At 48.7% G+C, this 27,416-nt stretch overlaps 1 protein-coding gene across 1 annotated transcript in view; it reads left to right on the top strand.

Annotated features, from left to right (window-relative positions):
- Nucleotides 1-27,416, top strand: part of Med23 (mediator complex subunit 23) — a 67,705-nt gene that overhangs the window by 13,631 nt on the left and 26,658 nt on the right. The window contains exons 4-16 of the mRNA XM_077690432.1: nucleotides 1,689-1,800; nucleotides 3,306-3,404; nucleotides 5,417-5,521; nucleotides 7,067-7,136; nucleotides 8,179-8,291; nucleotides 9,163-9,258; nucleotides 9,780-9,974; nucleotides 12,811-12,897; nucleotides 18,002-18,204; nucleotides 20,112-20,194; nucleotides 20,792-20,963; nucleotides 22,594-22,739; nucleotides 23,543-24,079. Coding sequence (XP_077546558.1) covers nucleotides 1,689-1,800; nucleotides 3,306-3,404; nucleotides 5,417-5,521; nucleotides 7,067-7,136; nucleotides 8,179-8,291; nucleotides 9,163-9,258; nucleotides 9,780-9,974; nucleotides 12,811-12,897; nucleotides 18,002-18,204; nucleotides 20,112-20,194; nucleotides 20,792-20,963; nucleotides 22,594-22,739; nucleotides 23,543-24,079 — 2,018 coding nt within the window. The remainder of the gene's footprint in view (nucleotides 1-1,688; nucleotides 1,801-3,305; nucleotides 3,405-5,416; nucleotides 5,522-7,066; nucleotides 7,137-8,178; nucleotides 8,292-9,162; nucleotides 9,259-9,779; nucleotides 9,975-12,810; nucleotides 12,898-18,001; nucleotides 18,205-20,111; nucleotides 20,195-20,791; nucleotides 20,964-22,593; nucleotides 22,740-23,542; nucleotides 24,080-27,416) is intronic.

Here is a 27,416-nt window from a genome sequence, read left to right as displayed (position 1 = left end):
AAAGTTTCTTTATAATATACCACGGTAAGACTGGGATAAACAAAACTCGATTTAAAGATGCCTAGTTATAGGTCCGAACGGCGAGACCATATACAGTTGAACACACATATATCGAACACGGATATATCGAATTATTGTCTATATCGAACAGTGCAAACATCCCCTTGAAAATCCCATGCAAAATTATAGGACTGTTGTACGCGTATATCGAACTCCTGATCATGGGCAAATTCGATATATCGAATTCCGCGCCGAAGGTGCCCCTGAAAGTTTGCTTCCTCTGATGGGGTGGAGTTGATGATAATGTTGACTCATCGCAGGAGCTGCCTGGCTTGGTGAGACAGAGGCGGCGTCCGCGGCATTATGTCGCTTCGATGGCCTTCAACAGCTGTATTCACGCTAGCACGAGGGGCAGCTCCATGATAGCTAGAACGCCGACAGTGGTTGGGGCGAAAGGACATAAAGGAGCAAAAGAAATTGACCGGAGGCACTCTTTTTCTGTGTTTGAGCTGTTTGGTGGCTCGTGTAGGGGGACCGATGCGGCTTCGTATGTTTGCTTTGTCAAGGCATCCATTTCGGAGCAACGAAGGCGGGAATTCGTCGGCTGCAGGCTGCTGAAAAGATGTTGGTTGATAAGGCGTTCCGAATTCCTCGCAGTAGTTTTGATGGCGATGCACGCATCAACATTGACGTAAAGGCGAATGCAGCACAACCCGCCCCGGCTATTCCGGAGCGTGTCGGGTGCAAAGCTACTTCGTTGCACGCCTCCAGATGGGGGAGGTGTTCGGTTCGGATACTGAAGATAACGGCACTCAGTGCCTGACAACGTCCCCAACCGCCTACTGCAGCCGAGGTTACGTCAGCGTTATTCGCCTCCGTTATGGCATAGTACACAGCATTGATTTTCGCATTTGTGCGTGTTTGTAATCTTGAAGACAATTTGGCGAACTTTACGACGCAGAAAAAAAACAAAACAAGCGAAGCTCAAAGACATTTCAATGATAAATAAAGTGCGGTGGTCATCATGCTGCGGTTCGGATTTTCCGTGCTTTGAGGGTCAAAACGGTAAACTACCGTTTTCCCCGACTTCAGAAAACTCTCAGTGATGTGCGGAGTTGTCAGATAATCTTCAGATAGGCGTATTTTATATATCGAATTATCGATATATCGAATTCTTTCGCGATCCCCTTGGAGTTCGATATATCCGTGTTCGACTGTATATAAAATTGGAGAATATAACTGCTGATGGAATGTATTCAAATACTCTTTTTTTTCCCAACACTATTAACGACTGGAACGCGCTAAAAATTCCAGTATTCTCAGATTCTGATTTCCTGACAGCCATTGAAACAGCATTTTGAGTTGATAAGATAACCCACAAATTTATCATGTTAGTATATTCACCATGTATTTACTTTCCTTTGGTTGCTGGTGTTTATTTTAAATTATGCATTACTGCTTTTGTTTTAATTATGTGCTCCCTAGGTTCCTTACCATGCTGTGCTGTAATTGTTTAGATTTCTGTTGTATGCTGCTATGCATGGTTATAATTTGCTGTTTTTCAATTCTTTTCTACTGTTAATCCCCCCCCCCCCTCCCCCTACGACAATGGCCAATGGGCGATGTAGGTGCTTATAATAAATAAATAAATAAGGCAGTAAGGTAATGTGTTTTCTGTATCCTTGCAGGCCTGTGTGCGATGCTCTGTTGGCCAGCGACAAATTTCACTACCTGGCCGAAGAGTACTGGTGTCAGTCTCTGTGTCTCATCCAGAAGATTGTGGCTGGGATTGACTACAAGGTGTGTTATGCCCGAGCACGTAACATGTTATTACTTTGACGCCTGGTAATTCACCTTCGATTACCCGCTCCACGCAACAGCTATTGAGAGCACTATTTGCAAAAACGAGTTCTGTTTGAAATCGTGGAAAGTTTCTAGCCCTTGGTGGCTTCCAAACACTTTCAGAATAACCTATGAAATCTGCACATAAAGTCTCAGAGGGTTTAAAGGGGCCCTAAATAGGCTGCCAAATGTTACGATTTTGCGTGCGCAGTCACTGGAGTACTATCCAAGGAACGTCATGCCGCAAAAATTGTTTAAATGCGTTAAGTATTAGCCGAGTTATCGCTCATTAAAAGGGGCCACCCATAAGGCCTGGGGCTCTCCTCCTCTAGTAGCTCCTCCGAAGCACTGTGGAAGCCGCGACGTCATCGACCCGGCGCAAGACCACCGAGAGAAACAGGGCAATCCATCACCCTCCTTGATGTATGTGCAGTCATTGGCTGCGCCAAGCCCTGCACGCGCTTTTTTTTTTAGCACTCGGCGCGCATGCTCCGCCCACCAGATTCCGGTTGCACGGTGAGCGCTGTCGCTGTGGTTCGCGTTCGCGGCGCCGCACTGGGCAGTGTCTCGTGCGTCATAGAGGCGCGTCAGAGCCGGAAAGAACTACATCAGAGCGCGCAAGTGTGGCGGCAAGGTATGGTTGGTGAGCCAGGAGAGAAAGTGAAATCTTTTTTTCGTGTTTGTGCGGCCCCTGCTTTACGCAGAGGTGTAATATTTGGTACACGTTGTCGTGAAGGGGTACTCTAGCGATTGCGCGATTGAAATGGCGACCTTCGGAAGCCTATTTAGGGCCCCTTTAAGGTTACGCTTTTTTTTTAACCAATCATTTGACTGATATGACAATTCATTTGGTTGCATGATGTGAGTGTTGTGTTCCTGTGTCCTCTTTGTTCTGCCATGCCTTTCGGGCTTTTAATGCCATATTTTCCAGTCTATAAGTCGCACTTCCCTCTAAACGGCAGTTTTTACAAAAAAAAAACGTATACAAGTCGCCCCGGTGTATAAGACGCACCGGTGTACAAAACGCACTTGTTAATCAGGTAAACTCATAGAGGATCAGTTCTTTAGAGAGTTCGGCGAAAGTAACATGGTTGCAGCGCCGCCGCCTCTGAACGCATCCCCCGGTAAGCAGTGCTAGACCCGTGTATCTACCGTTCAAAGTCTAGCCAGAAACTAACTTCTCAAAAATGGTTTATTGATACACACAGATGGCACGCACTTACAGATGGCGTTTAAGCAAAACCATCAAAGCCTTCTTCCTCCAACTTGCTAACATTCATTTAGACCATGCGTGTGCTGACATCACGCAGCACATATTCACCTTTTCGAGTGCAGTCCACGCGCGGCCGCTGTGTACAAAATTTATTGCCGCACCGGTGGATAAGACGCACCGAGGGAAATTAAAAAAAAAAGTGCGAGATATACACCAGAAAATACGGTACTACTTGTGGGACTCCTTTCAGGGTGTTCGTGACCTTCTGAAGACCATCTTTGACAAGGCCCTGTCCATTCCTGCGGCAATAAACATATCCATGATGAGACAGCTCAACACCATCAGCAGCGTGAGTTGGGATTCTGTTTCCTTTTGATTTAATAGCTGTTGAGTTTCTTATTTCAATAGGCCTTAAACGAAACAGCTGAATACACATCTTAAAGGGGCACTGACACAAAATTTTGAAGGCGAGATAACTTCGGAGATAGATTAGTGGGAACACATATACATCATCTGCAAAATATAAGCGGCGAATACAGCCTAGAACATATTTAAAATCAATTTTAAAGTGTGTGAAACGCAACCGAGCAGCCAGCAGAGGACCACGCGCAATCGACATCCCGAGGATATTGTGTAAATAAACAACATCCAAACACGTCACGAGTTTGTGTTTGCCGCTTCCGCACTGCCGGCGTTATTCGCCGGCTCGCCCGGCTCGCCGCTCCAATCGGAGGGCCGGAGGGCGGAGCTTCTGCTCTCGAGAACGAACGACCCGATCGTTGGCGGCGGAGGCGCCGTGATTTCGTCAGCTCATCGGGCAGCTGGCCGCGACCAAAGTTCTACAGTGATTCGAGGCACTCTGTTTCTATTACTGTTTATTACCATTGGATGCGAAAACGCGCCGGAGGCACGAAAAGCCCACTGAGCTAGCCGCACGGTCGCTGTGCAGGCGGCGGCCACGGCCACGAAGTGGCCCAGGCCGGCGCAGGTAGCTCGAGTGATAGCTTGTTACCGCTGCACGAAATTGTCCCCAAGTCCCAACCATGGTGGCTTACATGAGAAAGGAGTTAATGATGCGATGGCGGGTTGCATTGAAAATTGTCATCTGCACAGCTTACGAGAGCGGCACTCGAATATCCGCCGCAGTGCTAAGCCGAACACATCTGTAGGTGGACCTGTAGGCAGACCGGCCGGCTGCTCCCAGCGCGTGTCTTGCCACCCGCCGTCTCGAGCGTCGCGCATCGTTCTTTAGCCGCGGTAGCATTTGCACTCGCAGCGCCTGCGTCACATCCACGGTCGCTTTTTAATTAAGCGCCTCACGAGATCAGTACGTGGGGGCATTCGCAGAAACTGCCGTCGATGCGGATTCGACAGTGCTATGGTGGCTCTGCTCTGTGATATCCCTCCGACGGTCACGTGGTCAGCTTTGTTCACACAAGATCCACGAAATCCATCGTTTCGCGGCACTCGCTGAAACCGAAACTGCGACTGGCCGCATTGAAAATGCCTCTAATTAAACAACCGTCGCACGCTGAAGCAAATGAGGTTTCTACAGGTTATAAGTAGGTCACTAGCTACTTATCGCAACAAAAAAAAAACAAGATGCAAAATCTTTGTGTCAGTGCCCCTTTAATGTAACAATTAGTTGTCATTTTTATGTGGCTGATGATTTGAAACTTTTGCATGCACACCTGGCTGTGCTGTTGTTTGGGGTCATTACAGCTGACAAATGGTGTCCACTTCACTGTTGCTTGTACCGTATACATTAGGAATTTGGGTTATGCTAATGGTGCACCAGCCCATTTAGATTAGCCCTTAGGTGAATAGTGAGCATTGAATTCTGGTTGAAAACGTATAAACTTTTTTGAGTGGGAATATTTTTCCATTTCGTTTTACCTTTCCAACTTATAAAAGAGCATTGCATAAGGTGCAGGTAACGCAGAAATTGAGCAGAAGTTGTGTTTTAATCTCCGGGGAAAGGGGAATCGGTGGTGCTTTCTGTGCAGTCATTTTAACAAACCAAACTTGTATGTGGTCTTCGTTGACCCTTTAAAGGTTAGTTAGTGCCAACAACTTTTTTTCGGGACCTCTGTATCTTTAGTGTATGATTGAATTCCATCTGCGACAGTCGATGTTGAGACCACTGTGCTGTATTCTGTCGGGAAGTCAGCCATTTTTATGGGAGAGTAAGTGTTCTAGCACATGCAGTTCTTTTTTTTTTTCCTCTGACAGTTACTGTCCATTAGCAGCTATCTGCTTCTCTCATTCAGGTTCATTGGGTTGCATCCCTTTGAAAAGCCAATGTTGAACTCCATAGGCGTCGGCCACCTGTAATGCCATTGTGGTGGTGCTCCTCCGCAGGTATTGGAGCACATATTTGACCGGAACGCTGCTCTCCTGCCGAGTTACCTCATTCTCGACGACGTCCAGAAGCGTCTGGTGTCCAAGACGGGCTGGCCACACTGGGTACGTTGCAACATCCACTTGTGGCTTTGGCTTCTGACTTGTGCATTGTGACTTTTGTGCTGTATTGCTGCGTCGGCTAAGAGTAAACAGACCCTCGGCTGGTAGCACGGTTGTACGCCATTTTGCCCTTATGTTTCGTTCACCCTTGCATGGTTTCGTGAGGATGGGATTTAGAAATCCTTTGAGGGTGAGTTTGAGGGAGGACTACGGTTGAGGTAAGGGTGAAAGAGGGTGCTCTAAAGTCTCCTTAATTCTCACTGCCTTCAAGCATTCTTTAAAGGAGCCATTAAGACAAAACACATGTTTGGTTCACTCAAAAAATTGCCTCGTTAGAATCATACTGACACCACTTTTAATGCAAACTTTGCTCAAATAAGCTTTATAATTAAGAAAAAAAGGAATGACCATCGACCCACTAGCTCATTTCCCACAACAAAACTTATCATGTCAAACCCGCCGCGGTGGCTCAGTGGCTAAGGCGTTGCGCTGCTGAGCACGAGGTCGCGGGTTCGATTCCCGGCCGCGGCGGCCGCTTTTCTGATGGAGGCGAAAAGCAAAAACGCCCGTGTGTACGAGATTTCGGCGCACGTTAAAGATCCCCAGGTGGTCAAAATTAATCCGGAGCCCTTCACTACGGCGCGCCTCATCGCCTGCGTTGCGTCGGCGCGTTAAACCCTTCAATCAATCAACTTATCATGTCATACCAGCCTGCTCTGCGATTGGCTGAGGCCGGCAAAGCAAACACAAATTAGGCAGAGCTTATAAGCTTGCTGAACAAGCCTGAATCTAATGCACATCTATTTTACAGCAGTAAGAATGGTGCGGTAACCAAAAGTTATGAAAATACACGTACACATAGAAGTATCGATGTGCACTGCTATTGGTACTGGGCACACTGCTTGTTTTAGCTGGACAGCAGTCCGACGCTTTGGAGTTATCTTATACGACGCTGGCCGATTGGCGTAAGCGACGTTGCCTTAGGTGTCGCTGTTTGTCAAGCGTACCCCATGTTTCACGAAGCAATTACTTTCTACCGCAACAAAAACAAGCCATCAAAAACAAACGGTCAAAAACAAAGCAACGGCGTAGTGCTGAGTACGCTAGTGTCATCTGGGAGGTTTGACGGCAAAAAAGGCTGCAGAGCCGAATGGCGCACTGGAACTTCCTTTGTATACGCGCCGTTACGACTTCATTGTAGACGTCACCAAAACACACGATTTGGCGGGAGAATCAATATTTTAGCCTAAATTGATTAATATCTTAGTGAATACGGCATCATTTGCTGTTGCGCAAGTGCTGGGGACACTAAAACACGAAATCTTTCGAATAAAGAAAACTTGTATTTTGTCTTCATGGCTCCTTTAACAAGCCAATGTGTGTTATTTGTTCTGGTCTAAAAATTGGACTATCATGTACAGCGCATGAACTCGCTAAGTGCAACAGATTAGTACTATTCAGATATAAATTGATCTTATTGTGACACATTTCTGCTCTCTGCCTTGCCCCCCCTTCCTCCCCCCCGCCTTTTTTTTTGCAACACTCCAGAAATTTGCCAAGCTAGTGTCTGACTTTGTGGACAGCTTTCAACCATGTGCCCAAATGGTGACTATTGTTGGTGAGTGCTTCACATCGCTGCCGTAGATTTTGGAGCATGTTTAAGTCCTACATTTGTCAGTTTTTTTGCAGACGTAAAAACAGTGTGTAGCCCCTTTAATTAAAAGGGTGCAAAAGTGAGTTCGTCGAGCTGGTATTTGGGGCTGAATTATGTGGTTAAGCTCATCTAATCCCTTATTTCTGTCTTGTACCGTGAGTGTAGAGCCCTGGTTCATTTCATAAGCTTGGAAGATGCACTGGGCATATTTTGCGGTGGCCCCATTACCTTCTGCAGGGATGTGATACGAGTTTGTGGGGTGGTTTTACACTGTCCGAACTTTCTTAATTTTGTGGTTTGCTCTGTTTTTTGTGGTGTGTAATCTGCTAAATTGTGCCATCCGGACTTGCCACTGTGCCATCACTTTCGGCACCAAAACGTCCAGTGAGTAACCTTAGGGGTAAAGACGCTTTCGAATGCTCGCGGGTTCGATTCCCAGCCGTCGCGGCCGCTTTTCTGGTGGAGGCGAAAAGCAAAAACGCGCGTGTGTACGAGATTTCGGCGCACGTTAAAAATCGCCAGGTGGTCTAAATTAATCCGGAGCCCTCCACTACGGCGCGCCTCATCGCCGCCTGCGTTGCATCGGCGCGTTAAACCCTACAATCAATCAACCAACACTTTTGAGTGCATGTATTTCGGAATTACACACATGTAATTGGCTGAAAAAACTTGCAGCTCAGTGAATTCTGAACCGGTTCAACGTTTATGCAGTGCTCGCGTGTTTCCTCTGCTGTCGACAAATGCTGGTATTTTGGAAGAAGCATTTCAGAGGCCCTTGAAGCCCATTGTATATTGATCTAATCCTTGTAATCCTTGGATGTTCATGTGAACCATGGCAATTGCCACGGAAACGCTTGGTTTTGCGAGTGATGCTAGCTTGACAGGACTCTGTCAGTCTCCTCTCATCACAGCGGTATTAATAGAAAATGTTGGTTTGTATCGGTGGTTAAAAGAACAAAAAAAAAAAACGGCCCAATTTCAATTCTTTTCCACTTTCCACGTTCAGGCCGTTCCAAGCTTCGGCCGGTTGTCGGCCACTCGGGCACCTGCTGTCCTGTCTGGAAGCTCGACCCCAACACAGCCAAGTTCACCGTTAAGGGCCAGCTCCCATACAGCGCGGTAAGGAGCGACTTCAGCGTCCAGGGGAAACCTGCAGTGTCTAGTTGGCGATACCAGAGCAGGGATTGGTTTTGTAAAGCCATGGTGCCCAGGTTGTCGATGGCGTCAAGTCAGTGATGTCGGCCTTCTCTGAGGACAGCAAGCGACTGTGGGATTGCTGTCTGAGGCAGGACAGTGCAGATTGCTTTAGCGGGGGGAAGAAATTAATATCGCTGTGGCTTGGGGGTGTTTCAATGAAGGAAGAATTATCAGGAGATAATGCAAAGTAATTACAAGGGCTGTTGTGTCTGATGCGTATGTTGTTTCAAAATGTGTTCGAGTTGCGCACAGAACTGTTGCTTTACCTCATTGATCATGTGTATTGATGTCAGTGTTTCTTGAAAAGGAAGCTAAAGCTCAAACACCTTCTCATGCCTCGAATTTGCCAAAGCCACTTAGCCTTCACCATTTGAATGTTCTGTTTTAGTAGTCATAGCAGAAAGGAGTGCAGCTGTCATTATTTGAAATCGGTGGTTTTTTCAAGTACAGGCTTTTGCTACAGGCCTAAATCTTCTCGAGCCTTTTTGTTTTGAGGCAAAAAATTCTAGATCTCTTTGTTGTCCTTGCGCCAGAAAACAGACATACATAAACAGAGACATTCTACGCCTAACTTTAAAATTTCTGTTTGCTCTGTTGTTGTCACTATTTCTTTCCTCCTTTTTCTCGCAAATGTTCCCTGGAGGGGGAGGAGGGCAAGGTTATTTGACCCTTCTAACCTAGTGATACGTGCATCTGCGAGCTGGTGTGTGTGTGCAATGTGCGTTTCATCACCAGTGGTGCAGAGAAATGACGCAATCTCCAAAATGTGCCTTACCCACCCCTACCCCTGCAGGAAGTTCAACAACCGCAGACTGAGCTTCTGCGGTATGTCTTGGAGCAGCCGTACTCGAGGGAAATGGTTTGCAGTATGCTGGGCCTAACCAAACAGGTGAGTCCCTCGCAAACGGGAAATTTGCGCCTCTTTTGCCAAATGTTTGAAATTGCTGTGTAGCTTCCGCTTCAAACTTTGGGAAGCTGTGACGAGCTTACGAGTGGTTCCTCTATTAGTGTTTTGTATTGCTTAGATTCATCAAGCGAGGGCTGGACTCCTATGCACGGGAAACAGTGTCTAAGAACAAAGGGGAGAGCTAGGTACATAAAGAAAAGAGAGAAAAGGTTCAAGGTCGAGTGAGGCAGATCGAAGTTTGGGAATCGAATGCACGTGGCTGGCTGGAATAGAGTACAGGGGGTGGTGTAAGTTTGGTAGCAGGGTTCACGCATCACGCTTGCTGGTCTCTCTCTCTCCGTAAATGGACAATGGTTTTGTATATGGGACTTTCCTGCGACATCTTACGCGTCCGTAATAAGGAAACGGGACACGTGTCCGTTTGAACTTCCTTGAACGTGCTGGTTTGATGACTTCCTCTCCCTACCCCTCTCCCTACCCCTCCCCCTTTGTGGACCCTGCAGCAGAAGCAGCGCTGCCCTGTGCTGGAGCAGGAGCTGGTCTCCCTGGTGGTGCGCGCCATGGAGAAGTCCGAGCAGGAGGGCCCCCCCGAGGAGCCCATCGAGCTCTTCTGGCAGAACCTGTCCAGCCAGCTCATCTACTTCGTGCTCTTCCAGTACGCCAACTTTCCACACATGGTGCTCGCCCTGCACGATCGGGTCAGTGTTCGGTCGGGGTGGCTGCTTCCGCTCCTGTTTGGCAACATGCACAGTGCTGTGCTTGCTTAGAAGTGGGGGATTAGAAGAACGGGGAGGGAGATTTGATAAACCTCTTTGCCTACCACTCAGGCTGTCTTAAGGGGGCAGACTGATGTTACAGCTATTTTTGTATTTACTAACCAATTTTAATAAAACTGCACAGAATTATGGAGTGCTTTGTGCTGATTTCAAATCTGCAATTAGATTTCTTGCAAGTTGAATATATTTTTTTTTCGATAATTAATGATTGATTGCCATTGTTGTATGTCCCAATTACAAAATAACCACTCCATGCAGAATGGGGATTACCCCATGACTAGGCAGGCAAATGACTGAAGAATAGAACGTTGGAAGAATTCTTTTTAGCTAGTTTTGGTCATTTTACAACACACTGAACTTCACTCCTCCCGCACTCTGCCAGAAATGGCTCACAGGTAGTGTCATTTGAACAGAATAATAATTTTCCGAAGCCTCCATTTGAAAAATTTGTTTCCAACATTGTATTCTCCACACATTTAGGTATCAAAAAGCAAAAAAACAATGACACCATCTTTCCGTAGGGGAACCCAGAGGAGTATGCAAAGCAGCCACGGGGTCGATTCAAGTGCCCATTAGTTTTCAGTTCGTCGTTTCCGTTAGGTTGAGGTACGTAGCTACTGTTATATTGAGAGTTTGGTTTCCATGGTAACTACTCCACTTTTCACTTACCAGAACTACGAAATGGGAAATTGCGTTGAGCCCATGGCTGTTTCGCTTGCTACTCAGGGTTCCCCTACGGGAGGATGGCGTAATTTTATTAGATGCGACGGGGCTATGTCCCTCCCTTGTTGTGGCGCCGTCCACACCCCCACTGTGCATGCTCGGCTTGCTCAACGCCCGTTGGTGTCGTACCCTTTAATGGCTCCTGGAGCGACAGTGTTACCGGTGTCTTCCTGAGCCGAGCATGCGCAGTGGGGGTGTGGATGGCGCCACAACAAGGGAGGGACATAGCCCCGACCATGAGATGCTGGAGCGACAGTGTTGCCGGTGCCTTCCTGGGCCGGTGGATGGATGGACGACGGAGCCGAGAGCAAGAGATGCTTTGCATCTGAAAAATAGTACAGTTGTACCTGCTCTAGGTGCATGATATCCAAGGGCGAAATCCTAGCTTAGCGTTGCAAGAAAAGGGCCGTTTCACCCTCTAATTCTGCGCGAACTGAGCTGTGAAGTGCACTTCAAAATGCTGTTTACAATAAAATATGGTGCCTTATTATGGGGAAATTTGCAGACTTATAGAAAAATGGCCGTGGATGCCGCAAATGCCACTTTCCAGAAAACGATTTTTCGATCGTTTTTTCACCCCAAAGACCCATCTGCCCCGTTAAGCGGTAATCACGTGAAGTGATTTTTGTAAGCGATGTAACAAGCGACGTGACGGGCAACTGCAGTCGCCCACAGATGCAACCACATGAGAGCGCAGTGGCATGAGGGGCAGAGAAGTGCACTGGTAATGTTGCCGCACTGTGCACAATAATACCTTTTTTTTTTTTTTTTCCAAATAGGATTATTGAAGTAAGAATAACCGCAAGGTTATTTTGTGTGTGCATTTATCACAAAAAAAAGTTGTAATGTAGTGCAGAAAGCTGAGGATCGTATTTCTCAAGGAAACGCTGTGCCTCTCACCACTTCCCCTTGTTCGCTTCCCAGGACGGGAGTTGCATCCCTTAAACAACTTAAAGCTGTGCACGAGCTAAAAATTTGGGCCCGAGCCCAGCCCGGGCCTGGTGCTTATCGCAGTAGGCCCGGCCTGACCCGACGAAGAAGGCTGACGGGCCGGCCCGGGCCAGCCCAAGACCTTAACCTTATGGCCCAAGCCCAGCCCGGCCCGGCCCGCTGCGTGTTTCCAATCCAAATACCGTAGGGGCCCGCGCGTGATTGGGGCGCGTTTGGAAGCGAAACTACCTCAAGGCGGTAAAATGCATCGTAAGGGAAATGATAACAGGCAAAACCAACATTAAACGGGCAAAGCAACCCCAATTAAACATAACAAGTCCTGATCCGTGCTTTTACCACGTCAGCAACATGTAGTTTCTGTGATATCATAGAAAACCATAGTATTGCTTCTCTGTGCCGAGCCAGCCCAGGCCGTCAGGACGGCCCGACCCGTCCGAAGCATTTACATTTCGGCCCGAGTCCGGCCGGGGCCCGGGTGAAAAGTAAGGCGGGTGGCCCGAGCTCGTCTCGCGGGCCGGGCCGGGCTCGGGCTTTCGGGTAAGCCCGAGCCCGTGCACACCTCTAAAACAACTTTCCCATTGGCTAGTCGCTTAGGCCTTGTCTAAGCAACAAGCGATGTTTTCTGGTGAGCCCTTAGCGACCGCCCCTCCCTGCATCGCCCCTCATTTCACGTGCAAAATCGCTCCATGTAGTTGGCGATTTAATGTGAAAAAGCTCCTTCCTGTGGTTATTTGCCAGCGTCCTTTAATGGATGTAAACACAGCGCCAATTGCAAGTCAGTCAGTGCAGGCAGTGTTGTGCACAAAGTGCTGATACGGGCTTGGCCACTCGATGAAAACTTGAATGGCAGTGGCTCAGATGACGGGCCAGCGGTGCTTTTGGGGTGCTCTTGCACTAGTTACACTCTTGCACTAGGTGCACGAGGGATCGGTGTTGTCCACGATTGCTTAATAGAATCTAAAAAAAACCTGAAAAAGATTTTAAAGAGAGTAGTGGGGTGGGAGTACTGATTTACAGTGTCGTCGCAGGTTCGCCATACTGTTCCACCTGACACGTTTTTTCTTTCTTTATTTGCTCCATTCAGCTGGTCGGAAGGAACCTGCGCAAGGGTAGGGACCACCTGATGTGGGTCCTCCTGCAGTTCATCTCCGGCAGCATCACCAAGAACCCGGTCAGTGGTTGATACAAGCAAGCTGCTTCGTTTCGAAAAAGAAACAAAAAAATGCAAATCGTGCTCAGTTATGCTCCTAGTACTCTGTCCTTGATTTCGGGGCACTGTTGCCTACTTTTCGCGTGAGTATAATCAGGCTAATCTAAGCCCATTACCAAACGTGTAAAGTCAGAACTTGTCATCGCGCATGCTGTGTGAGTATGTTGTTCATTTTGATCTTTCCCTGAACATCTTCAAACGCAACTTCTAAATAAAACGAATCGTTCCTCTTCTGCTTGGAACTGGCTTGCTCGTAGCTCACTAGATGCATGTTGAAACATGGAGTTGGAAGTGCTCATCTAATAGCAGCAACATCTGCAACAGAAGAATTGGCACAGAATAACTGAAGCAGCCAGACCGCCTAGCTGGTTCCTCTTCAAACAGGAGTTCAAACTGTTTGTAACCGCATCAGTACCACACCCCAAGACCCACAGAGACTGCTCTGCTACGAAGCGTTGCCAGCGACGATGGTTTAGACGGTCACCGTATGCAGCAAGCTGGCTGAGGTTGACTTTTTTGTGGTGAAGAAGGGACACCAAGCCATTCTAGGGCTCCATGCCAGTGATACACTGGGGCCCTTTAAACATTAATAACAACTATTGGCGACTACCGTCCCTGTAATTTCGACGGCCTGATGTGCGCCTCTCGTCTTGCAAGAGCCACTTCAACAGGAGCTTGACCATTTGAGGAAGGCGGCCACCATTGCCTGAACAGAAGAACCAACAGACGGGTGAGGTGAGGGTATGGAAAAGAAATGCTGGGCCGGGAGTATGCGCGAACCCCAGGAAAATCACTGATTGCTTGAAGCGGGAACGGGCTGCAACATGAAGCTACGAGGCCGAAATTTTTCGTGCCCCGACACTAAATCGGGCCTCCACCAAAGTATGCACATTTACCACTCTCTCTGGACAGTATCAGTGTTTCAGATTGCCGTCTAAGATCGCGTCTGCCTCAGAAGCCAGATTTTTGCCACGATTCGGGGAGCTGGCATTTATGTAGGTGATATTTTATGTGCACTCCCACAAGAGCGGAACACGATGAAAGGCTGAGAGCTGTGTTGTAAGCAGCCTGCAGCGGCGGTCAGTTGTGGAATGCGGCAAAGTTCAAAATTGAAGTGACCAAAATTGCCTTTTTAGGCGGTGTAATCTCATGGCGAATTCCATTGGGCGAGATGTCAAGAGTCATGTGACCAAACGTTTTCCGCGCTCGCTTCCCGGAGCATTTCGCGCGCTCGTGATGTCCGCACGCAGTTATTCCTCGCCAGTTTTGCCAGATACGTGCCGGTGGTTTTGTGTCTGCCTTCCGCATGGCGACGAATGAAGAAGCCGAGCGGATGTTCATGTTCATGATAAAGGGGTCACCATCCTGTCTCCCAAAAATTAGCTGCGAACAATAACAGCGTCCACCGTTTTTTCCAGATACGACTCTACCTTCGGTCGCTGCTCCGGCGGGGTGAACAGGTGCTCGAACATAAACTCATGCAATGTCAAATCGTCGTCGTCGTCGCTGCTGCTGCTGTCCGATGATGAGCTTGCGCTTGAATCTGTGGTGCTTTCATCATCTAAAAGTAGCAGCAATTCCTTGTCCAGACGGCCGCACTTAGCTGCTGCCGTGCGCACTGAGCGACTACCGTGGCTGCTGGATTCGGCCATTTTTCCTCCGCCACCCGGGGATAAAACCAGAAGTGACGCAAAAGAGGTCATGTGACTTCCTCGGCGTTCCCTGTTACTCCGCCGCTGGCGACGGAGCACCGAGAACTGCTTTCGGCTGCTCTTGGCGCCAAAAAAGTGCTCCTCATCGACCAATGAAACACAACGCCCCTGCTCCTGCCCGACCACTGGAAGACGCCAGAACTCGCGAGAGCACTTTGGGTGCAGTCAGAAGTGCTCCTGTTCACCCAATGGAAAGCGCTATCAGATGAGGGCTTACGGCCGATACCCGCTGCTGTGAGCTCAGTACTCGATATGCGAGCACCCATGTGCAAGCTAGGGTACGGTGAATTTTAGCTGCCGCTAACAATTTTGTAAAGTTTTTCCCAACTCTTGACCAAATGCAACTGATGCAGCGGTGGATCAAGAAGGACACATCACCTGAGTGGAGTGAAATTCATGCAAAGGATAAAATGAGCTGTGTCCTTGCCAAAGCACGCGGCCTGTGATAGCCATTTACAGCCCTAGAAGAGAGAGAGCAAGATATACTCGGTGACAACTTAAGAACGGCACCAGAAGTTGCCGCTGTGCCTTATCACTGTAGCCAGAAGTTTCTCTGCGCAGCGCAAGTAGGGCGTTACTGGGAATATTTTGAGCATGGCGTGAGCCGTTCCCGTGATTTTTTGGACTTAATTTGTAGTGTTCAGTGGTAGCAATGACTGAAACGTTACTAGCTGGGCTAGTCGGAGAGACATTTCTAGGGTGGAACCACTGCGGAAGCTGCTTTCCTAGAAAGCTGAACCGTGGCAGTGACAAGTAGATGGTTGGTTGTGGCATTAAGCATTCAAACACCGCTACGTCGTGTGCACAGCAGGTGTTTTGTATAGCATTCGTTTGTCTTGTGGCTGAATGTGTGCTGGCCAAACTGGATGTTGTATTAATGTGCATTTGAGGGAACAGGAATTGTCATTGAGAGGCCACCCATCGTACCATCTTTCATCACACTGCACAAGGGGTAGCAGCCGTGAACCGGACTTCTCAGCCACAGGCCTTTCATTTAGGCATTGACAACAAGTGGCCTTTTAAGCAATGGAAGCGTTTCACATTGCTGAAACAGGAGACAGGTGTGTTGATCAGACGAGTGTGCGTCTTCATCCCAAAGTGAACACCTGTATGCCCGGTCCTTGCTTGTACGCTGTTTTTTTTTCTCTCAAGTTGCCTCCTTACCTTGCCATTTGCCAACATTTTTTCGCCCATTCACAATGCTTTTTATTTCTTTGTGTTTCATGCTTATAGTTGGTCTCTCTTTTTTTGCCTGCTCAAAGCAGCTCCGTATTTTATTTGTCCATAGAACATCTATGGCGGGAGCAGTTTTGGGCTGCCTGGAACTGCTCAGAGCTGCTCTGAGCAGGCAAAAAAAAGAGACCTAGTATTCACCCTTCTTGATGATATTAAACTTTAGTTATTAGATCAGTGGCCTGCCTTGCGTTCCTTGCCCTGTGTTCGTGGTGCTCGCACTGGTTCCATCCAGGAAATACAGCATGTGCTGTGTCACGGGCACACGTCATGATTGTGGCTTTAACAGGAATAAATTGCTAGGAAAGCCGGGTTGTGGCCAAATTTTTCTTGTCACTTGAAAGAAATTATGTGCCGAAAACTCAACCTGTTGTCTAATACCTGTGTTACATGGCTGTTTCAAAGGCATTCGGAAACCCTTTGAACCAATTGTCTATCGGGTGCGCCATTGTGAATATACTGGCTGCGCTTTTAAGTGAGCTTTAAACTGGAAATTGAAAGTTGCCGCGTAGCATAGGCGGACAGAGCAAGGAGTGCAATGAGACAAACATCGTCAATCTATCTGTGTTGAAACAGAAGTTATGGCTGCTTGAATTTGGGGCTTGGAAGGTAGGAACTAGAAAAAACCAGTTTTGCCTTCCAAGGCTATAATTCAAGCAGGCGTAACTTCTGTTTCGACACAGATAGATTGACGATGTTAGTTTTATTACACTCCTTGATTGGTGCACAGTTCACAGGTGCCATGTCCAGCTGCATACCTCTACCAGTTTTTTTTACAAAATTGGTGACGAAATCAAATATAAAAATTTGAATATACTCATTTTACACAAAAACAAATCTTATATTTACAATCAGAACGAAAAACTCCATATGTTCCCCAATTTTTGTCTTCATAGCTATAAGAATAAAGTAAGAATAAAGAATAAAGCCTTAACTCTTTCGTAACGGCGGAAAAACGGCCGATTTTGAATGCTTTTACAAAATGTTTTTTTTTCTCTTGAGCTACTGGACACACTTAGCCTTGCTATGCATGAAATTGTAGCTTATAGATTGCTCTTCCAAACACAAAGCAGCAGTTCTGTTAAAGGTACAATTACTTACAGTTTATTCGTCAAGTAATCGGAAAAAAGCCCCCAAGAAAAGTATACGAAAAACACAAATTGGCAATTTTACCGAGACTAAAAATTATTCCAGGAATTTTAAGGTATACAAATTGTTCCTACGTTCCTTGGCTATGATTCAATATATAAATCAACAGTGTACACCACGTTTTCGATTTTTGAGGGCCTGTCAACCTAGCGGAACTGACGGCTGTACCACACCGCGAAGGCACACAAGGGTGCGTGAGTCTCTAAAATGCGCATCCAAGTATACTCTTTTGTGTTCTCGCACAAAATCCTTATCACTTCGGTGGTAAAAAACAAGAAAAAAAAATCTAGCGCGCTCGAGAAGCGTCGCACCTGAACCCTGCAGCGCTAATCTGACACGAGCGCCAGGTTATCTTGAAGGTAATAGCGTGATACGGCGTGGTGCATTTGGCAGAATATCCTGGCCATACGTTGTCGAGACCCTAAACACAAAATCAAAACCGCAGTCGTCAGGTAAGAAGCACGTTTTGTTTATAAATACAGCGCGGAGTCACAAAAAAGTTACCTGCCAGCGGTTGTTGAAGTGCCAGGCACATGAACCGGAGCTTCGTCGTCCGAACTGAAATCTGAAGATTCTGCATCATTTCTTGACCGCTCACTGCTGCTGGAATCAGAAAAATCGACAGTAGGAGCTGCCGAAGTGCTTGCTACAGCATTCGAACTGTGCGGAGCGCGGCGGGAACCCGACGCCATTTTTCCTCCTGCTCCCCTCTACCTTCGGTTGAAATTTCTCTTGCTCCACCGCCACCACACGAGACACATAAACAAACGAAACCGAAATTGAAAGAGAAGTTGCCAATGAACACACCAGATGGCAATAGTTGTCTGTGGAGCGCGGGTTGCAGATTTTGCGGGAGATTTGAAATCATCAGACGCCGTCGTGAAAGAGTTAACCAGAGCGGTGTCGATGCAGCCTCTCGGGAGTCGAGGAGAGCATTCTTTCCCGCCCCCTCTCCCCCTTTTGTGGTGCAGCTGAACGACTTCCTGCCGGTGATGAAGCTGTATGACCTGCTGTATACGGAGAAGGAGCCCCTGCCCTTCCCGGACGTGACCAAGCCGCAGTGCACGCGCTCCCTGGCCATCACCTCCATCTGGGTGCACCTGACCCGCAAGGCCCAGACGGAGAAGGTGCGCCTCCAGAGGCCCCTGCCCCAGGCGCTGCAGACGCACCTCGAGTGAGCGTCCTCTCTCTCTCTCTCTCTCTCTCTGCAGTGATGATTGTATGGGTGGGCCCACCATGCTGTTGTGTCGTTTGATCTCTGTGTCGTTTGATCTGAATGCTTTCGCTGATAAAGAAGATTCACTACAAGCCTATGCGTAAAAAAGGGAAGGAAAAATTGTGAGCACACAAGGAACAGGGACAAAAACAAAGGACACGAACAATGACTTGTTCACAAGTGCAGAGTTATTGAAGCACACGAAAATTTATACATGAAAACAATCGATTAAAGAAACATTGTGCCAATCAGCGTGTGCTATTTCCCATGTAGAGTGATTGAGGTTTTGCTGGCACCACATTTGTTATCACGTAGACTGACAAAGGAGGCCTCAACCAATTCACTAACGATTTGGTCATTATGCCGGTACAACGCCACAGCTTCTTCAAACAGAGGTTGACAACAGCATTTTTTGCAATGTGCAGGCAGATTGGCGCTCGTGGAATTTGTTATCATGGACACAGCATTCTGTCTGGCCTACGTACACCAACTTGCGTGACAACAGTATTCTGTAGACCACACCAATTGCACAACGAACCAAAGATTGCGCATGGTTCTTGCCGCACTTGTTTCTCCCTTTCCTTGAGAGATCTTTGTCATTGACGATACGGGAAATAATGTCTTTAATATTAATGTCTTTAAAATAAGGCCGGTAATGTCTTTAGGGGCATGAAGGAGGTGTTGAACATAAGCCAAAATTGGTTGACCAATTTAGGTGGGTGACATCCGCTCGAAATGCAGTCATACGGCCACATAGGAAAACCTTTCTCTCTAAAGAAACCGACACCATTTGAGGGCTTCTGAATTTGGTGGTCAGCGTTGGCCCTAAGTGCTTCCATTTGTAGGTGGATTTGCTCTTGCACTTTTCAACTACCCTTTTAGGTAGCTCAGTTTGTAGAGTGACTTTCTAGGAATGGCCAGGATGAATCCTTTGTTCCATTGCCAATTTTTTAACCCGTTGAGGGTTTTTGCCATATATGTATGGCGGTGGTTTTCTGTCCCACAAGGTCTTTGCTGTACACGTACGGTTTCGACTCTCTGTTCGAAATTTCACGCTGTAATGACGATACATGCTCGCTGGGAGATGCTGTCACTTTTTAGGACTTACAAGAAGCGTTTGAAATTTGATTGTGCTACTTTCTTGTGGAGATAAACAGAACTCTCTAGCTTCAGCGCATCACGCAGTCTGTGTCAATGCCCTTTCATGGTTTCAGTTTCGCCGCGTGATCGCAATGGAGGCGCGTGAAACTTGATTTTTATGTGTATCCGCACACTCTCTTGCAGGGGCGGCGGAAGTTGATTTCTATCTACATTTGCGCTGCTCCTAGCTTGTTTATCGTCATAATTTATCACCATAAAGTAATTTGACCGTCTGGGAAAGTTTTTTTTTTTTTTTAAGTCAGCCATCAAACGGTTAAAGAAACCTATATCTTTTTTGTTTTGTTTTGGAACTGTACGGTGGCATTTGGGGTGGGCGTCCGCTTTTCTTAGCAAAAGCAAATTTAAAGTTGTGCAGCATCATTTCAGGGCACCCGTCGGCATTGTTCACAGACAGGACACTGCTATGATATGTACACTTCCCTGCGTATCAACCAAGCCAAGGAGCTGAATTCGAACGAGAAAGCGAGCTTTCTAAAGCGCATGTCAGCACACAAGCACATCTTGGTGTCAAAAATATTGAAATAGTTTGTGGACAGGCGACATCTTGGGTGCTTCAGAAGTGTACACACCAGCTGTTGCTCTGGTGTTCACATCTCACGTGCAATATTGCGTGAGGAGACTGTTTACTGCGTGCATATTGGTTCTGGTTATCAGTGTTACCACAGGTGCCTCTTTTATTTTTTTTTTTCTTCTCGCTCATACAGGTATCTCCAGCAGCCCTTTACGTCCAATCAGACACCACTGAGCTTTGGCAACGACTACTGGATATCCCTCCTCTGCAATGCCTGTGAGTGGTCTCCCGTTTGAATACAGCTTGCTTGGTTGAAGAGAGGTTGCAGGGCCCTTTGACTACCTAGGCCTATCAGTGCGAGTCATAAGCGCTTGTGAACTCTCAGATGAGGCAAATTAAGGAACTTCATTGTAATTTTCGCAAGGTTTGTGTAAAACCCTTTTTTTGTTTTATTGGTTGGATGGAAAAAAAAATGGTGCTGTCAGTTTTTAGTAAGGCCCGTTGCATTCTAACAGTGAGCTGTACGAAGGTGCCGAGAAGTGTCCCAATCGTTTGCCTGAGTCGCACTGTGGAGGGGAGAGGGAGAAGGCTTCTTTCTCCTTTCCCACTACTGCATGCTTTGTGCCGAGAGAAACTCCCTACCATTTGACCAGTGTGACCGGAGGTATTGGAAAACAAATGATTTCATATTGTATCGCACAAACCGTATATGGTTTCTTCGGAGCGCACTGATTTCAGAAGCGACTGACTTGTGTGGAACAGAGAGGTAGAACATCCTTTGAGTAGCATCTTGTACCCGGTAGCGTGTTGTCCGACTGTCGCTCGTTGGGTCAAACTTGCCGTGGGCTCTTTTCTTCTTTTCCCCCCTTCCAGACAGCACGAACCAGGAGTACTTCATGCGGCCCATGGGTGTTCTGGCAGAGGCCATCCAGTGTAGCCAGCGGAGCCAGGGGTCCATGTCATCATCAAACTCAAACACACCCAATGCAGCACACCCTCTGGGCATGAACGTGCTGGACTCGCTGACGGTGCACACGAAGATGAGGTCAGCCTCTTCTTCTTTCATAGCTGGCACCATGCTGCATTCTTCTCCTCCTCCTCCTCCTCCTCCTTCTTCTTCCTCCTCCTCCTCCTCTTCTTTTTCTTCATCATCATCATCAAATCATTTCTCTGCTGCAAGAATCATCTCCTGGCTACGGGCTGTGTAGCTTTATCAGAAACTTTGCCCTTGAATGGAAATTTGTATTGATCTTGGCGGGTTTAAGCCTGGGACCATTGCTTTATGCACAATGGTTGCTTGCGCTACCAACTGAGGTAACCTGGAGGATAGCCGTCAGTTGTGCTAGAGTGTGATTAAGAAACAATTTATAAAGTGAACACGATGTGTTACTCGCTTTGCTGCTAAATTACTATACGAATAAGGGTGGACTAGATGTCGAGCGTGTTGTGGCATAGTATGCTTGTGCATTGCTTGGGGTGAAAAACTGCCATGATTCAGAAACTTTGAGGATAAAGGTAAGCTGAAGGATTTTACCGCAACAGGGCTGCGTGTTTTGCTCAGCATTACTTTAAAATAAGCGCCATGTTTTTTTTTTTGTTTTTTTTTTTTTCGTTTATCGCAAAGAAGGGTCATGCCGACAGAATAATGCCTTCTTATTGTAGTTTTTGTTTCGTGTGCGAGGCTGTCGAATCCTGTTGTCGAGTTAGGTACTGAAACGATGCAAGGAAGGCAGTGCAGTGTCTTCAAAAGTTGTGCGAGCAAAGATCTCAAAGCTGACAAATTGCAAGAAAAAAAAAGTACAAGCACACCACAAAAGCCTAGCTCACCTTTGTTCTAGCACAAAATGCCGTCTGTCTCAGACTACCAAGCGAAGTCTAGTGAATCATTGTGTTGGAGTGGAATGCGGGAGACTTAAAAGGGATTGAGGTCCGAATAGAGTTGAGCATGTTATCAAAAACTAGTTCTTTCTAACAAAACAAGGATATGTGTTGTCTTAAAGGCCAACTGCACTCAAAATTTTGACCTCTTGAAGACGCTGTTTCTTTGTCTGCTGAAAAAAAAAAAGCAAGATGCAAAATACAACAGCTGAAATATGCCTCAAGCGGTCAGCAAAAATCGGCGATTTTGAAACCGAAATTGACAGGAGCGTGGCCATTGAAGTGACGTTGCAGCCATCCAGCGAGTGGTCGGGTGGTCAGCAGCTCGGAAGCAAGCCTGCGCACAAGCTCTACGCGTGCACGTGGCAACAAATGGGTGAAGCGTTCGCAGCAGAGTTCGACTGGTTCTGGCCAGAGTGGCTGGCCAGAGGAAGAAGCCCCCGTCGGCTGCGATCTGCCGGCAGGTGCCACGTGGTCTGCAGCAGAGCTTTTTTAAACGTTTCTGACGGATTAACGAGGCGTTTCACGGGGCTACCACTCGTGTCCAAGCTGATCTGGTGGTACTTACTACACATTAAAAATACATTTGGTCGAGGTGAAATTAGAGTGCAGTTGGCCTTTACTAAATGCTGTTCTGCAGAACGCATAGCTTGCTACCTGGTTTGCCTGATGATTCATAAGAACTGGTTTACACATAAAGCTGGTGTGTAGATTGTGCCAATTCCATGGATCGAGCAGTGAGTGATGGCGTGTTCTTGCTCTTCTTCTACCTCCTATTCTACCCCCACCCATGACAGCCTGATCCACAACGTGGTGACGCACGTGATGAAGATCCCGCAGGCCAAGTCGACGGCGGTCTCCCTTACGCCAGCGCTCATAGAAACCTACAGCCGGCTGCTGGTGTACAGCGAGATCGAGTCGCTCGGCATCAAGGGCTTCATCAGTGAGTGGGTTCCGTAGGAGCTGCTACTCTTTCATCCACGGCCGCAGCGTCGTTATGGGAGAATCGGTGCAAGAAAGGTGTTTCGATTGGGAAGAGTAAAGAAATCAGGGCATGAAACATAAGACGAGAGTAAGAATGGTAATATTGAGAGAGCAAGACGGACACACTGTCTGGGCTTGTTGCTGCCCTCGTCCCTTATTTGTTTGAGATGCTACTGTGATGCCACCAGAATGCATGTGACAGTGCATGCGTGATGGGATGCTTGTTTCATGTGGCATGGTAGATGTGACGAGGTACTGTATTTGTTCAATTACAAGGTGGTCACAAATATAAAGCGAGGGTGCAGTTTGGAGAGTAAAAAAAAATCGCCATATGTGTGTGTGTGCGTGTACGCGCGCGCGCTGCAGCAGCGAGAAAGTTGAGCCACAGAATTACACATTTGTTTAGAACAGAAGGAAGCAGCTCACCCGCTCGCGCCACAAGGCTCGCACAGTGAGCCTGAGTGGTACTTCATCGCCTTCGGCAATGCTGCTATATATATACACATACTGAGCCTGGAATATAAGACGGGGTATGACTTTGAGACTACCTATTTTTGGAAAAACTAAATACGGTATGCACTGACAGCTACCGTACAGTTGGCCGACCTGTCCTGCCTGAGGCAACAGAGATGACAGTTGTGCACATGACAAAGTGTACGCGTGACGTGACAAGTTTCGCACGTGATGTGTGACATGTGGCGTGGTGGCAGGCCTGTCCCTTCTCCAGTAGAGGCGGCAGAGCGCGCGTGTAACCATGTGCAGACCACCTGCTGCCGACGGTGTTCCGGCAGCAGGCGTGGGGCATCCTGCACACGCTGCTGGAGATGTTCAGCTACCGGCTGCACCACATCCAGCCACACTACCGGGTGCAGCTGCTGTCGCACCTGCACAGCCTGGCCGCCGTGCCGCAGACCAACCAGACGCAGCTGCACCTGTGCGTGGAGAGCACCGCGCTGAAGCTCATCACGGGCCTGGGCAGCGCCGAGGTGCAGCCGCAGCTGTCCCGCTTCCAGACCGAGCCCAAGACGCTGCTGTCGGCCGAGTCCGAGGAGCTCAACAAGGCCCTGGTGCTGACGTTGGCCCGGGCGGTGCACATCACGGGCTCCGAGGCGCTCTCCATGGTCTGGTGCAAGGAGCTGCTCACCACGGCCATGCAGAGCACGCCCCACAGCTGGTCCAGCCTGACGCTGCTCAGCTTTCCCCCGTCCCTGGCCGAGTTCTTCCAGCAGCACCAGGCGCAGCGCGAGAGCAAGGCCCAGCTCAAGCGCTCCGTCGAGGAGGAGTACCGCAAGTGGAAGAGTGAGTGGCACTGACCTCTATATCTACGCTCGCACCGGGAACTGTCAGGAGTGCGCATCTGGGGCGGTATTCTCGTGTTTCGTCCGTTTTGTGTACCTTTTAAAAAGGGTCATTTTTGAGCAAGCCCTGATTGGCTAAAAGCGAACACCCGGATGTGACTCCATGTAAGCACGGCGGAGCTACTACGTTGAGCCGCGGCTTCTCGGAGCAGACGATTTTTCGTCACCTTGTTGCTTTGCTGGGGGAACAATAAACACACAAAAGATAGTTTAAAATAGGGTTGAGTCATTTAAAATGTGTTTACAAGAACAATTGCCCAAAAGTCAACCCAAAGCCCGCCTGCAACTGGAAGTACGTCACAATAAAACGGACGCAAAACGGACGTTTTCAAAACGGACAAACACGAGAACACCGCCCGTGGGCTGAATGCTTTATTTTCAGAGCTGTCCGAGGCCTTGGATGTAAAAAAAGCAGTTTTTGGATCTCTGTTTCTGTGTGGCAGACACGCTTGCCATGCTCTCTGAAAAGAGCCACAAGAAATGATCGCTTAACACACCCTCCCACGTCCTTTTAAATGCCGCACACAGGCATGCTTTAATGGAAGTGAGAGTTCCACTCAGTTGCAATTTTGAGTCTTCTTGCAGTGTGTGTGCTGTATACAGTCAAACACTGATACATCGAACTCCAAGGCGATCGCAAAATAGTTCGATATATCGATAATTTGACATATAACACATGCCTATCTGAAGTTTATCTGATATTTCCGCACATCCCTCAGAGCTTTCCGAGATCGTGACAAGTGTTAGTGAACCGATTTGTTCCTCCCAGCGTGAAAAAAACTCTGTGAGCTACACTTGTTTCTTTTTTTTTTTTGTTCTGTGTCCTGAAGGTTGCCAAACTTTCTTCAAGCTTTTTCGCTTCCAAATGGGAAACTCTGGTGTTGTCCACCGGAGCGAGTCACGCTGAGCGCTAGAGAGTTATAGCAGAGCGGATTACTGGTCCTGGTACGGTGCCCACTACACAGTTGGTGCACCTGCGCATGCTTCCAGCCGATCTCTCCCACTCTGCACATGTGCAGTGGTGCTGCTTGGCTACCAGGTATCGTACCAGGACCAGTTCTCCACTCTGCTATAGCCCTCTACTGATGTAAGCTCTGCTGCAGTAGGTGGCTCGGAACGTTGTCAGGGCTGCTAGTAGGGTCCGTTTCTTCGGCACCAGTGATGACCACCACGATCACTGTGTCATTGCAGTCCGCTGTAGCCTGCAAATTATTGTCAGCGTGTACAAAGTCGCGTGCCATTTCGTCATTCGGGATGGTGCATAAGTCGACAGATGTCTCCATTCACTCTCGAGGCCCTCAGCGAGGTCGTCTTCAGTATCCAAATGCCTCTTGCCTGGTGCTGCAATGAAGTGACAGAGGTGATGAAGCCGTTTTGCACACGACTTGACACACCTCCGCCTTTACGTCAAGTTTAATGCGCACCATTGCACTAGGTTAGGTTAGGTATAACTTTATTGTTGCCTGCAAAACGACGGTTTGTACTCGCCGCGACGCGGGCCTGGCGTCGACCTAGGGTTTGCTGTTACTCTGCACAGCGCCAACGCACCCCGTTGCCGGGTCGCCTGGTCTGTGTTTTTCGAGCGCACCCCGGGCCTGCTGGACGGCCCAAAGTTGAACGTCCTTGTCGTTACTGCGCACTGCTTCTTGGAGTTTCGGCGGATAAGTCCTTGACTTGGCTTCGTCTGGAAACCGGACACAGTCCCAGAAGATGTGCCACTGGTCTGCCAGACCCACTTTACACACTTTGCACAGACCGCTCAAATAAAGTCCTGGGTGTAACACGTGCAGCGTTGCCGGCGCGAGGATGGATCCGGTTTGGAGCTGCCGTAGCAACACGGCCTCCTCCCGGCTCAGTCCTTGGTGGGGGGGTGGCATTACCCGTCGAGCTAGGCGGTAAGCCTTGGTGATTTCGGTGTAGCTTGCTAGGCGGTCTTTGCTCTCGAACCACCACGGACGGTCGGTCTCGGGGGAGCGGAAGGTAAGTGCACGCGCCTCCGAGTGAGCCGTCTCGTTGTGGTTGGACGTAGTTGCGCACTCGCCCATGTGCGCCGGGAACCACTTGATGCGGACTTCCCTGTCTTGAAGCTTGGTCTTTCTGATGATGGCGGCCGCTTGGGCGCACAATCGACCCTTGGCGAAGTTGCGCACGGCGGTTCTTGAGTCGCTGAGCACGGTGCGACACTCAGCCTCGGAGATCGCCAGAGCGATGGCGACCTCCTCGGCGTCCGTGGCGCCCGTGCACCGCACGCTGGCTGCCGCTGTCGTGGTACCCGTGGTAGCCTTGACGGCCACCGCGACGAAACCTTCTTGTTGGCACTCCGCCGCGTCGACGTAACGCGCGTGTTCGTCCTTGGCGTGTTGTTCGATGAGGGTCTTGGCCCGCGCCACTCGCCGCTCCTTGTTGTATTCTGGGTGAACGTTCTTGGGGATCGGGTCCACTCGTATGTGGGCCCGTGCGTCCTCGCCGATGTCGCTCGACTGCCGGTCCGGTGCTCGGGGATTGTAACAGAGGGTCTTGAGTATGTGGCGTCCGGTCTTGGTTACTGAGAGGTGCTCTAGCTGTGCAGTCAGCTGCGCTTCCTCGATCTCTTCGAGGGTGTTGTGCACGCCGAGTTGAAGTAAGCGTGCCGTGCTCGTGGTCTCCGTGAGGCCCAGCGCCGTCTTGTAAGACTTGCGTATTAGCGCGTTGATCTTGTTGCGTTCCGTGACCCGCCAGTTGTGGTAGGCAGCCACGTACATTATATGACTAATGACGAAGGAGTGGACGAGGCGCACGAGGCTGTCCTCTTTCATTCCCGCTCTGCGCGTAGAGACTCGGTGTATGAGGCGGGTTGCCTCCGCTGCCTTGCCGCTGAGCTTGGCCAGGGCTTCACCATTGCAGTTGTTCCTGCTGATTAGCAAACCCAAGACCCGGATTCTTGCCACCTCGGGAATTCGCTGTCCTGACGCGGTGACGATCTTGATGCGGTCGCAGTCTCTTTGGGGGATGTTGCCCTTGCGTCTCGGCGGTATCACTAAAAGCTCGGACTTACTTGGCGAGCAGACCAAGCCCGTGCCCGTGAGGTGCTGCTCGATGGCGGTGACCGCCGCCTGCAGCTGGTTCTCGATATAGGCATCGCTACCACCGGCAACCCACAGGGTGACGTCGTCGGCGTAGATTGTGTGACGGACGTTCGTCTCTGCCAGCGCCTCCGCCACTCCGATCATGACGAGGTTGAAGAGCAGTGGCGAGACAACCGACCCCTGCGGTGTTCCTGTGCTACCGAGCTTCTTCTC

The sequence above is a fragment of the Haemaphysalis longicornis genome, unplaced genomic scaffold, assembly GCF_048455015.1.
Source record: "Haemaphysalis longicornis isolate Haplotype H1 unplaced genomic scaffold, Haemaphysalis longicornis Haplotype H1 scaffold_10, whole genome shotgun sequence".
Taxonomy (NCBI): Eukaryota; Metazoa; Arthropoda; class Arachnida; order Ixodida; family Ixodidae; genus Haemaphysalis; species Haemaphysalis longicornis.
The sequence above is the reverse complement of the archived record's forward strand: the minus strand, read 5'-3'. Positions and strand labels throughout refer to the sequence as shown.